The sequence below is a fragment of the Pelodiscus sinensis genome, chromosome 5 (assembly GCF_052426305.1).
Source record: "Pelodiscus sinensis isolate ZL-2025 chromosome 5, ASM5242630v1, whole genome shotgun sequence".
In the NCBI taxonomy this organism is placed as follows: domain Eukaryota; kingdom Metazoa; phylum Chordata; order Testudines; family Trionychidae; genus Pelodiscus; species Pelodiscus sinensis.
The window spans coordinates 72,238,329-72,251,997 of NC_143056.1; the positions used below are offsets into that span (position 1 = coordinate 72,238,329).

The 13,669-nt window shown below is 42.8% G+C and overlaps 1 protein-coding gene across 19 annotated transcripts in view; it reads right to left on the reverse strand.

Annotated features, from left to right (window-relative positions):
- Positions 1 to 13,669, reverse strand: part of GPHN (gephyrin) — a 527,119-nt gene that overhangs the window by 61,635 nt on the left and 451,815 nt on the right. For all 19 annotated transcript variants that reach the window (XM_089778535.1, XM_075927413.2, XM_075927415.2 and 16 more), the window contains 3 exons: positions 6,553 to 6,672; positions 3,597 to 3,655; positions 3,237 to 3,390 (listed from right to left, as the gene is read on the reverse strand). In XM_089778535.1, the coding sequence (XP_089634661.1) occupies positions 3,237 to 3,390; positions 3,597 to 3,655; positions 6,553 to 6,672 (333 nt within the window). The remainder of the gene's footprint in view (positions 1 to 3,236; positions 3,391 to 3,596; positions 3,656 to 6,552; positions 6,673 to 13,669) is intronic.

The following is a 13,669-nucleotide window of genomic DNA, read 5'->3' on the forward strand; positions in this document are numbered from 1 at the left end:
GGTTTGAATGAAACTGAGAGATTGTCTTGTGATGGAAGGCCTTACCTGGACCTTTTCCTTGTAGAAGACTATGTAAGTTGCCATGATACATCCTTGGGTGCACCCTCAAAATGACTGCTTGTGGTCGCTTGGTCCCTGGAAGGACTAAGCTGGGCATATTGCAAAGATGACAACTGGTAGCATTTCTCAAAACACCTGTCTTTGTCCTTTTTTGTATGAGCCAGATTGAGGGGCACCCCAAAATCAACACTGGTGGAGGCAGTGATGGATGGAATGTCTTTCTAGCCTTCCGTGAAATATGCAGGTCCAGGGAGCAAAGGGCATCCTGGGAGTCTCTAAAGCCATAAAGTCTTGCATCAGTCAACTCAAAGAAAAGGCCCATTCCCTCAAAAGGGAGGTCCTGAAGGATGTATTGCATCTCCTGGGACAGCCTGGAGGTCTGTAGGCTGGTGCTATACCTCATAGCTATTGCAGAGATGCCTACCCTGGCTGATGACTCTGTGCCATCCCAGGCCATCTGGAGGACACTTCTGTGTACCCCCTTGCCTTCTTCTACCAGAGTGGTGAACTCCTGTGCCTGATCCTGTGGGAGGCTCTCCCTGAACTTGCTCACTGAATGCCATGCATTGAAATTTTGTCTCCCAAGTAGGGCCTGATGATTAGAGATTCTAAATTGGAGTCTTACTGTTGAAAAACAAAATCTTTTTGCCAAATAGGTCCAGCCTCTTGGCTTCTTTATTTTTGGGAGTGCCACTTGCTTGCTCTGCCTGTCCCTTTTATTGAGGACAGACACAACCAACAGCCCCACAGAAGGGTGTGTGTATATTCAAACCCCTTTGCAGGGAGATAGTACTTCTTTTCTACTTTCTTGAGTGTTGACAGAATGGAAGATGGGGTCTGGCACACCGACTTAGAGATCTTTGGGACCCCTGGGTGAACTGACAACACAACGTGAGCTGGGGCAGAGGAGAGGATGGGCTTCTCAGCTAACTCCTCAGCCTCCAAGTTCCAGTTAGCTACCACTCTTAGGTAGGGCTTGGTGTTCCCTAAAGTTATGGTGGGGGCTTGCTGGTTTATGAGGGATCTACCACCACCTCATCTGGTGAAAACAAGAACGATGACTGCACTGCTGGAGAGTGGGGGAGCAGCCCTTACTGCTTCAGGGACCATTCTGCAGCTGTTGGGGCCTCCCACAAAGTTGCCACCTTCGATTCGGCTCCTTGCTCTGACACTGGTACTGGCTGCACTAGGGGTATGTTGTCTGAAGCCACGTGGGAGGAGTGGTGGGAGTACAATGCTGGCATAACAGGCACTCCCCAAGGGTTCCAGTGTTGCCACTGGGCAACCCATTGCCCTTGACCCTATGTCGGTGCCACAGGCACCCTGGTGGATTCCTGGCTAGGAAACAATGGTCCTTTATGGGGTAGAGCTGAAATGTCCCTCCGACCTGGGTCAATGCCCTTGCTTGGCCCATGGAAACCTGAGTATGTTGACTGACTCTTCTCAGTGTCTGGTATGGGGAAGGTGAAGGCTGATGCCTGCCCATAGAATGGTACCAGCATCCCAGTGACCAGTGCCATGACAAGGAACTGTCTGATGCTGGAAGAGACTGACATCTGGGAGTTCTGTGAGGCAAAAGAGATGGTCACTTTGGCTGTCTCTGACAGAAGGACCATTGGATTGGAGTTGCAACTCCAGAGTTCCATGTCTTGTAGGTGGGGAATGTGATGTTGGAATTCTGAGGCTCCTGACGAAAGACCGAGGCTACGGTACTGGGGTTCTTGGCTGTGATAAAGCGGAACTATGCCTGTGGTCCAGGGACCAGGGCATTCCACTGCGTTTAGGGGTGGTCCCATAACTGGCTTACTTGTTTGAACCAGTGTCTTGGCAGGATCTACCATGGAGCCAGGTGTCTGCAATGCCAGTCAGCCTAAAAGTGCTTTGACCATCAGGTCTGATTTAGGTTCAGATGACTGTGCAATGCATTGGGACTCCCAAGAGACAGGTCCTTGGCTGGGTTTGGGGGTCCAATCACAGCGGTACTCCCATGAGACTCCTTTTGGAAGGAGGACTAACACAGGTCCTTTTCCCAAAGTTCGCTTTCACAGTGCCTGCAGACTAGTTGACTTACACTGCTTCTTTGGTAATGGAGAAGAGGATGTCAAGCGGATCCCAGTGCTGGCAGTGCATTGCAGGCTGATGCCAAAATACCAGGCACAGAGTTCAAGTGAGAGGGGTCCAATGCTGAGCACAGAGCAACCTCCATGAGGTCCTTCAACTGAATGTACTATTCTTTTTGTGTTCAGGGGTGACAGTTTTTGCAGATCTAGTACTTGTTTTTACTATGGGCCTCCTCTAGGCACTTTAAACAACTCTCTTGAGCAGTGGTGAGCAACCTATGGCCTACATGTAGCCTATCAGGGTTCTATGTGTGGCCCACCAAACATTTTGTTCATTGTTGCCCCCGCTCAGAGTTGCCAGATTCTGCTGGTTTCTGTCCATATAGTTTTTTTCCTACCAGTAGTACTAAAGTAACACGCATGTAAAGCAAGGGCATGTGAAGTGAGATGAATGCTGATTGCACACAACATTGACTGAGAGAGCCATGCGCCCCTTCTACATCCAATCAAAGTACTGTTATGGTTCAATCAGCACATCCTAAGTATGCATGTCTGGTTAGCAATCATATCCAGGGGACCATCTTGGTTACGACAGTCTTGTGGCCGACTGAGATGCTCTTGAGGGTCACTGATGGGTATTGGCTGACTGCACCCAAAACTTGGCTTGAACTTTGGGGAACAGGGCATGCCCCATTCTGGGATAAAGTCTTGGCCGGGACTCTAACTACTAAACTACCTCAAAGAACTCAACAGCTAACTAATCACTCAACTAAATAACAAAGAACAATCTAAACAGTGAACAACTAATGCTCCTGGCTAAGCACTCCAACCAACCGACATGGGGGTATGAAGGAACTGAGAGGGCACTGGGCTGGCAACACATTATGTACTGCTGCCTCAGTGAGGCACTCCAGAGATGCCACAGCCACCTCTACGAATACCAATAAGGCAAAAGTCTCCAACAGCTGTGCACATGGACATGTGCACACTTAGAATGGACAAGAGTAAGCACTCCACAAACCATAATTAGGCTGGGTATTATTATCCAAAATACTACTTCTGTGCCTGCAAATAGAAGTAAGTTAAAAAAATCTTGAGTTTAAAGATTTTTTTTACCTCATTCCCAGTTGACATGACTGCAACGACTGGAAACTTGTTAACTTCTACTTCTGTTACTCCAACGGTTGCTAAGAGGCCAATTTCTGATGGACCCATGTGGGTTCCCTTAGCCAGTACACATTCACCTCTTTTAATGTCGTGTCCTATGGGTCTTTTCATAAAAAAAGAAGAAAGAAAAACAGAATATAATTCAAAATGATTCTTGTTACCTGGTCAAGCTCTGATTGAAGAGCGTGCATCAGTGCCCTGGTTATAAATTAAAAAATTCAGTGCTATTTACGGTAAAACAATGACTAGAAAATGCACTATCAATTATATTCTCTGAAGAGATATTTTAAAACAAGCTTATTTACACACCTGATATCTTGGCCTGGTCGAGCCTGCACCAGAATTCGTACTTCTAGTTCTTCAGTGCCCTGTAAAAAAGAGAAGGTCACACAATTCCAAATGTGTTAATCAAACAAAATTAATTAGCTTTTATTTCTCACTAGTCTCCACTGTTTCTGCATGGTTCACAAATGGCCATGCCACAGCAGTGATTATTCTGTCACAGTATTTTCCAAACATCATCTTAGTTTTTGTGATCTGCTGATCATGAGTGCTTTACAATGTGTGCTCTAATTTTAAGAGTTTAAAATAATTACTTTCCAGCTGAGCTTATTAGGAAAGGACCTGTGCTGAATACATGGTTTTGTCTTGCTTTTTAAATGACTGCTACATTTATGCTTCTTCCCCATACAATATCCTTGGGTTGTGTGCTAATCTTATTTACCACAGAGATTCTTTCCCCTTTTCTCAGCCAACCTCACATCTTCAAGCATATTTAAGAAGTAGCCTCTCCAGGCAAAAAAAAAATCAAGAAGCATAGCAAAGCATGTGGCATTACACCAACAGATAAGCAGTAAGAAAAAACCCGCCCTAACAACCAGTTGTGTGCCCACATTTCTGTGGGGTTATTTAGAATTTGTGTTGTGCAGGGACCTTTTCTCTTCTTTGGAACATCAGAGAGAAGATAACATGCCATGTTTATGTATTGTTAACAAGACTGGTAGGAAAGCCTGAAGTCTGCTTTGTGATAGAACTTTTGTGTTCACATACTCAGGAGTTCAATGCTCTGGTGGTTTGCTCAATGCCAGTAAATCCGGTGAGGGCAGTTTAACTTGTAGACTACATTATACGTACACATATTTAATTTAATAAGCTCTGTAAGTAGGTGGATGATAAAAATGCTCAGCTGCAAGAAAGCAGTAAGTTGTCAGCCACCCTTAATTTTTTACCTGAGACACCCCAATGCCATGAGTTAAACACTTTACAATGCAAACACAGCATGTGTTGAGAAGTAGCTTCCCTGCCATGTGAAACAGTACAGCCTATTTTGTAAAATAAGGTAGTGTTGGACTGCACATAGTGATTCCTCTTTACTTTTCTAAAAAGGCTCCAGAGAATCTGTCATTTTCATCAGGATAAACATCAAAGAGAAGCGGAAAGGATTTTGGTTTAATTTAAACATCCAAAATCACTTTGGAACTTTGATCATTGCTTCAAAACTGAGTTTTTAATGAGGATTGTGAGATCGGTGCCCATGCAGCAGACAAGCAGTTTTTCAGGTACCTCTGCCTCTTTCACTGGGGTTCATGAGGTGTCTGGAAACTGGAGAACTGAACAGAACAAGATCTCTGCACAGTCAGGCTACGCCTAGACAGCAGAGCTATTTCGGGATATTGGAAGTATCCTAAAATAGCTATTGCGCATCTTTAAATGCACCCATTATTTTGAAATAACGGGCGCACTATTCCGGCATCCCTGTAAGCCTCATTCTACAAGGATGTGTCTGCACTGCACCCCTTTTCCGGAAAACGGATGCAGATGAGACAAGTCGGAATTGCAAATGCAGCGGGGATTTACATTTTCCCCGCTGCATTTGCATGAACATGGCTGCCGCTTTTTTCCGGCTTGGGGCGTTGCTGGAAAAAAGCGCCAGTCTAGACGGGGATCTTTTGGAAAACAAAGTCTTTTCCGAAAGGTCCCTTATTCCTGATTTTAAGAGGAATCATTTAGCTCATTTTGTGTCTTTGACTTACTTACTAAATTTATTTTTATGAGCAGTTGTATAAATTCTTAGAGAATGCAAAGTGGTCCTGGAATATTTTAATGCATGGAGAGACTCTTCTGTATTCTCTTAAAAAAAAAAGCTGGCCAAGGGAAGGTCCTTTGCTATATTCTGGACCTCCCTCAGAAATCTTGAGAGCTGAAGCCAGGAGGCCATTTTCGTAACTAACGGTATAGAAACAGAAAACAGCTATGTCAGGAGCATCCAAAGAGACCTATAGGGTTGTTCTGGCAAGAAGATGGTCCTCTGTAATGATTACTTTAAGTTGGTACCCTCTGTTCTGGTGGTAAACACTCAATACATAAAGGGAACTTAGAATAATTGGTGTGACTATATTTTGTCATCGGTTCCTAATAGCTGATGATTCTAAACTGTTTCTGTTCTTTGAGGTATGTTAGTTCATTTACAGCCATAGGGAGTTGGGAAAGGGCTGAGAAAACAGAAACACCTAATCTTTAGATGGAATGTAATATTTCCTATCAGGCAGACAGCTCTTTTACAGGTGGACAGTATTGTTGCTGAGATATGCTAGTTTAATTTAGCAGGATCTAGCAATGCCTCATGAATAGGTAGCACAATTTAGGCATGTGATACAGATTCTAACTGAGAGATGCTAATCTGGTATTTCCTGTTGATTAAATTAGGAAATGCTTTCGAGCTGCATGGAACACGTTACATCTCCTCTGAGGTTGTGCTAATAGGTGGGACATTTGGATCAGCATTGTGTTCCTTGTGCTAAGAATACTGAGGCAGGCCCAAGTACCAAATCTGTAATTACTTGCGGCTAATAGAAATTTATATCAATGTAATAAGTGATTGAGACTCCCAAAGGGCAAACAGCTAATAGACACTCTCAAATTTACAGTGCATAAAGAATTTGCAGCATCTCAATGCCCAATTCAAGACACTAGAATAGACTAAGTAAGTCTTCAACAGGATTGCATGGACTAGAATATTTTGTGAAGCAGGAATATTGAGAAGTTTTTGAGATTCCAGGAAGAGGAATGAGGATGCAAGTTCTAATTCCTTCTGCAAGTGGTACTCTAATCTTAATAAATAGGGCGAAAAGAACTAATGGCATGACGGTTATGACACCATGTCCCCCTGGAAGCTTATGAACTACACAATGAATTTTTGCTATCCCTGGTGTTATGCTGCTGCATGGAGAACTATTAGCACAATGAGGTTTTAGTTACGACTCACATCATCTGATTCCCTGATGAGTTCTGTGTCTTCTACTTGCACCACAGCATCAGCACCACAGGGGATTGGAGCACCTGTTGTAACCCGCATTACCTGACCAGGCATCACAGTCTGGGTTGGCTGAAAAAAACAACAATCAAATGATGCAACTAATATACTTTTAACAAGGGAAAGGGAAAACATTTGAATACTGCAGAAATAAACTGTAGTATAATGAATTCTTTTCATAGTATGGCTTTTTTCTTCTTGATACACTGTTAGTGTACATCTAAACCACATGGCTCTGTCGACGGAGCCATGTAGATTAGTTTACATGAAAAAGGAAAATGAAGCGGCGATTTAAATAATTGCCGCTTCATTTAAATCAAAATTGTCAGCACAGCGCGGCAGTCCAGATGGGGATCCTGTAAGCCTTGTGACAGGATCTGCCGACGAAGGGTTCTGGGGTCGGCAGATCCCCATCTAGACTGCCGCGCTGTGCCGACAATCAGCTGATCGGCACAACGCGGTGGCTATTTTGATTTAAATGAAGCAGTGATTATTTAAATCGCAGCTTCATTTCCCTTTGCCGTCCTGCCTAATCTACATGGCTTTCGACGGAGCCATGTAGTCTAGACACACTCTTAATGGAGTTATAATGGGTAAATCCTCTATGATTAAAGAATAACAGGTTCAAATCTGACTCAGGACATTAGTAATTGAAAACCATTATTATCTAATGGCAGTATGAAATAAAACAGTAGTTTTAGCCATTTTCCCAGAAGACAGGTTTCTACATCACAAAAAATAATTACCACAATAGGCAATAAATTGACATACTTGCTGGTAAGAAACCAAAGAATGATTTGTCCAAGAGAATTAATTCCCATATCATACCAAGAGGTGGTAATTCTGGGTTAGGGTTGAAGCACACAGGCAAGGAGCTACTCCCCTGGTCTATACTAGGGGATAAGTTCAAATTAAGATATGTAACTTCAGCTATGTTAATTGCATATCTTAAATCGAAGTATCTTAACTCAAATTTTGGTGCAGTTCACACGGTGGGAAGTCAAAAGGAGCACACTTTCCCTTTGACTTCTCTTACTCCTTGTAGAAGTGGGACTACTGGCATTGACAGGAGTGCCCTCTCAGTTCGAATTACTTAGGTTTGCATGGGATATCTACCCTTAAGCGGATCTATCTGCTGAGGCCTAAAATGTATAGTGGAATTAGTAGTTGCTCTATAATAGTCACAAAGACCATGCTAAAGAACTCAGGCTGTGTTTGCACTTCTAAAATTACAGTGCAGCTGTGTCAATGCTTTAAAGTGAAAGTATGCCCACAGCAGGAAGGCTGGGAGAGAGAGCTCTCCCAGGACTGTCTGTAAACCGTCTCAATAACGGGAATAGCTACCATTGCTGGGAGCCGGTACTCTGGCACCTTACAGTGTCATGATTTCCTATGCTTAGCAGAGTGTTTTTTCACATCCCTGAGTCAGAAAGTTGCAGTATAGTAAAGTGGCAGTGTAGGTGTAGCTAAATTACTATCAGAAACAATATAAGGATATGTCTACACTAGCTTGTTAATTTGAGCTAGGTAGGCAAATCAGGCAACCGGAGTTGCAAATGAAGCCCTGGGATTTAAATATCCCGGGCTTTATTTGCATGTTCCCGTTTGGCTGCCATTTTTAAATCCCCTTAGTTCGAACGAACTGCCTGCGGCTACACAAGGCAGTTTAAAGTTAATCCGAACTAAGTCTTTAGTTCGGATTAACCGTTACTCCTGATTTGCCTACCTAGCTCGAATTAATGAGCTAGTGTAGACATAACCTAACTTCCTAAGTAGCCTGCATTATGTATGACAGAAAAAATAGACAATAGAAATATGAAAAAATAAATCATGTGAAATAAAGTTTGTTTTTAATTAATCACTAATAATATTTTATTATATTTTCCAAAATCCATAGTAAAATTATCATTTGACCCTGAACATTTGAGAAAAGAATAAATAAAGAAAAAAAATCTTGTTAATAAAAATCAACTGGAAGCTAATGTATGGATGTGCATATTTCCTTGTTTTGTGCAGAGCTTCTTGTTTGCTTTATCTATCCTTCTGCTGCAATCTCACGCGGTGATATTCTCTGATTTGCCAACATAAAATTGGAATTTCAGTATGACAAAAGTTGATGTGCCTTGTTCACTGGGGCAATACTGCAGAAGGAAGACAATCTGGCCTCATTAAGATATCTACTAAGATAAAATTGACAGTTGAGTCTGCATTTAATTTTGCCTATTCTAAGGAAAAAAGAGATCAAATGTCTTTCAGCAGGGCATAAATAAAATGGTAATGAGAACTAAAAAAGGGCCAATTATCATGTACCATATCTAGGATTTCACTAATCACAGAATCAGAAATGTAGGGCTCATGGGACCTCAGTCAGTCATCTAGTTCATTGAGGCTAGGTCTACACTAGCTTTTTCCAATCGCTTTTCTGGAAGAGGCTTTTCTGCCATTTGGCCCAGTCTAGATGGAGCGAAATGGTGGAAAAGCCTCCTCTTTCGGCAGAGCCCTTATCCCTCGTAGAACGAGGAATACAGTGCTCCCTGAAATAGCGTGTTTGCTCTTCTGCAAAAAAAAGTGGAAGAGCAAATGCATTTCTTGGTCACAGCAGAGTTTTTCCGGTATCCCGGAAAACCCCCGCAGTGTAGATGTACCCTGAGTCTCAATATTTTTTAATTTGTGAACCCTCTAAAAATTTTCAAATGAAGATATGGACCTCTTTGGAAATCTTAGATGTACTCTGAAGACTTGTACGGGCCCATGGATCACATGTTGAAAACTATTGTTTTTGTAAAGACAACCTTTTGCAAGATCCCAGTCATAATCTGTGGACCCCAAGGATCTGCAGACTACAGGTTGAGAATCACTGATCTAGTCCAGCCCTCTATACTAAGACAGGATCAAATAAACCTAGACCAGGGTTCGGCAACCCCCGGCATGCATGCCACAAGTAGCATGCGAGCTGCTTTTCTTTGGCACGTGAAGCAGGAGCTCAGCCCCGCCCCCCTTCTCCTAGCAGCCGGGACCCTGTGACACTGTTCCTTTAATGTCCACGCCTACGCAGCGATGCACAAAAAATCTAAGCCCACCTAACTCTGCAGCAGCACTGCTGCTCTCACTGATGGTGGTGGGGATGAGGACAGGGAAAGCCTGTGGCTGCGTGACTATGTGTGTGGGGTGGAAGAGTGAGGGGGCGGTTGAGAACTGGAAAGGGAGTGTTGAAGCCGCGGGAAGCTTGGGGATCAGAGGGAGTATGTTGAAGCTGTGGGAGGCCAGTGCCATGTTGGGGGCCGGCTTCCACTGTTGCTAAGGCTGCATTGTGGGGCAGATGGCAATTCGGGCTTAGAACATGTGGCAGCCCGGCGAGTTGCTGCTGCAGCCTGGGGATTGGAGGGAAGCTGTTGCAGCCACGGGCAGGGGTTGTATATGTATTGCATATCCTGCAAAAAACTATTACTCATTGCATATGCGTAGTGCTGACTGGAAAACTATTGCTCTAGGACAGTGTCCTGCTTCTGCCACGTGCATTAGCCTCGTGTTATTCTGAGACAGCCGAAGCCAGAGGGAGGGAAGAAGCAAAGTCATCAAATTTACAGAGATCTTGACAGCAGGAAGAATTGATTCTCAGCAACTAATGGCAGTTCCTAAGAAAACAAAGTTAAATGTTAGCTCATTTCAGCCTTCTTGGATTGTTGAATACAGATTTGCTTAACATAAAGATCATGCTGTTTGTGCGCTATGTTGTGAGAGTGTTGTTTGCTGCACATATAGGATACGTCTAGACTACATGGCTCCGTCGACGGAGCCATGTAAAATATTTTATTTGGCATAGTCAGAGAAGCGGGAATTTGAATAATCCCCGCTTCATTAAGATAAAAATGGCTGCTGCGCTGTGCCGACGATCAGCTGATCCGGCATGGCGCGACAGTCTAGATGCGGCGCGGTCGACAAGGGAAGCCTTTGTCAACCACTCCGATATGCTGGTTGTTACCAGCTAATAGGAGCTGAGGATTGAGCTGGGGGCAGGGAGATCACACAAAGATTGCCGCACAGACTGTACTTTAAACTGCAGCAGCTGTGTGCCTGGTGGTCCTGGTGGTTTGGCGGGCCAGATGTGGCCCCCAGACTGTATTTTGCCCAGGCTTGCTTTAGCCTGATTTCTTCCAGGCTGCAGACCTTGTGAGAAGGGCCGAGTCCATGCAAAGGTCACCGGAGAAGCGGCCCAGGAATCTAGAGGCAATAAAGGGGAGCAGAGGAGGGCAGGACAAGGCCGTCTCTAAAGGGTATCTGACTCGGGACCCAGAGTAATGAGTGGGCCTGGGTCCTCCCCTTCCCCCTTGCTTTGCCACCAGGGTGTCACCTATACATACTGTGGCTTGTCCCTGAGGGGCTAGGCTTTAGGGCCACAGTGGCAATAGAGAACAAGAACTGCTGATACAACCACTGGAATGGGGAAGAGAGACCACTGTACAGTGGGCACTGCCAGAAGGCAGTGATACAAACAGGATTTTACAGTTTGGGAGCCACGTGGATCCAGAGTGAGAGCATGGAGTGAGGATGCAGGAGACACCAGTCAGAAGGAGGTGCCTTGAAAACGACTGAGTTAATTCCTGAAAGTCGTTTTAAAAATAATCTTTGAGAAAGGATTTGCCTTCTCCAAGAAGACACATGGTCTATCTAATCTAGTTGCTTATTTCTGTTTTTCACTTGGAACAGGTACTTCAGAAGGCTAAACCATTAATTCAATGCCTCGAATCATTAGAGACCCTATAATTTTTATCCTAGCTATACTGTAAACATATGTACTATTTTTATCATATAATTGTCTAATATTGTGCTAAATTTACTAAGGCATTTGTCTCCTACAGCAGTGAGTTTCACATGTTAATTGCATATTGCATAAAAATAATGTATATTTCCTCCCATTTTAAATGTATTGCCTTTTGGCCTCATAAGGACCATGCCTATGAAAATGTCATAATTCAGTTATTAGGATCAATTGTTGTAAAATGTGCTATGTTTTCAGCTTATTTCCCAGTGAACTAGTATAATTACTGTTTCCTGATTTATAAACTTACAGGCTATGTCTAGACTGGCCAGTTTTTCCAGAAAATCAGCTGCTTTTCCGGAAAAACTTGCCAGCTGTCTACACTGGCCGCTTGAATTTCCGCAAAAGCACTGACTTCCTACTGTAAGAAATCAGTGCTTCTTACGGAAATACTATTCTGCTCCCGTTTAGGCAAAAGTCCCTTTTGCACAAAGCTTTTGTGCAAAAGGGCCAGTGTAGACAGCTCAGATTTGTTTTCCGCAAAAAAGCCCCGATCACAAAAATGGCGATTGGGGCTTTTTTGTGGAAAAGCGCGTCTAGATTGGCACGGACGCTTTTCTGCAAAAAGTGCCTTTGTGGAAAAGCGTCCATGCCAGTCTAGACGCTCTGTTCCAAAAATGCTTTTAACGGAAAACTTTTCCGTTAAAAGCATTTCTGGAAAATCATGCCAATTTAGCCACAATGATTTAAAACATCCAAGCACACCTGTGAATGTGACTGGGTGTTTTTTTACACTGAACATTGTTGACTGTATATTAATTATCTTCCTTTTCCTTTTCAAAATTGAACATATTAATTTGTTTTTATATATTTGAGAGCGTGGTATTCTCTTAAGTTTTATTACATTAGTTTGCCTTTATTTTTTTCTACACCATCCCAAGTGCATTGACACTGTAAAACAGAATGCATAAAGCTATTAGCATTAGATGAGATGTTATTTTTATTATTTATTGTTATTATTATTATTATTATTATTATTATTAATAATAATAATAATAACAATAACTTAGTTTTAATGTTGGCTTTACCCTTAGGTAATAGCCCAGATTCTGCAGTAATCAAGATGAAATATATAGAAGTAAGAAAGTGATAATTAAAATGAAAGACGTTACTTAGATATGGTGAAGTTGTAAAATACATACTAATAACAATATTTGCACTTCTAAAGTGCTTTTCATTATAGAACTTCAAAATGGTTTACAAATGTCAAAATTCCATTTCAGATGTAGAAACTGAGGTACAGAAAGGCTTTCTCTTACCTATGTCACAGAGTGATTCTATGACCGAGATAAAAACAACACCCAGGAATCCTGACTGTGTGTTCCCCCCTCTACCCATTAGTATACTATTAATAAGTATTCTAATTAAAATCTTCAGTAATCTTAGACTATTATAGGAATCAGATCAAGCTAATGCTGATATACTCCACTTTCTTTGAGCCTCAGGGGTTTCTCAAAAGCCTTTCAAAAAATTGTAAGGGCCTCACGCTTTATTGCCCTCATCAAACTTCCTATACTGTCAAATGTACTTCCACTCAAAGGGAAACAAGTACAAATCCTTTCATAACTTAGCTACTTTATTCTTGAGCCAAAGAGAATTATTACAGAATATGATGTATTTTTGCTTTTTACCCAGAATAAATGTGCTGTTTCCTTAGTTTATCCGGGAGCAGGGGATCTAATCACGTTTATTTCTGCTCCTGCCACAACACTGGGGAACTTGCTCCAAATGCTGTCAGTCACAACCTGTTCTAGACTCTACATGGACACCAGTAGAGCACCAGAATCACTGGATCCCACGTGCTTATCTGACAGGGTCTGAGTAGAGCTGGGTCACTATTCCTAGCTTTGGGTCTCTAAGGCATACTTCCCAAGGACAGATTTCATGTCTGCCACCCTTCCTTGAAACATGAGGCTCTGTAGCCCTGCTGTCTTATCTTCCAAAAACCAGTGCCTGAGCCTACTGGAACCCCCACTGGCTTATGCACTGTCTCTCAATGTTCCACTTCACTGTGAGTGTGCTGAGCTTCCTGAATAACCTCTTCAGGGACAAGAGGACAGGCAACAAGGAATACAGGCTTAATCAAGAAATTCTGACCCATAGTCATTTTACCCTCAAGAAAATGCTAGAGAGTTGAAAATCTTTGCATTATAGCAAATGGTCCTGGGATGCTGCGAGGCAGTAGGATTGAAATATGACCATGTATATCATTAATATTGTGACTGTTAAACAACTGCAATAAATCTTGTA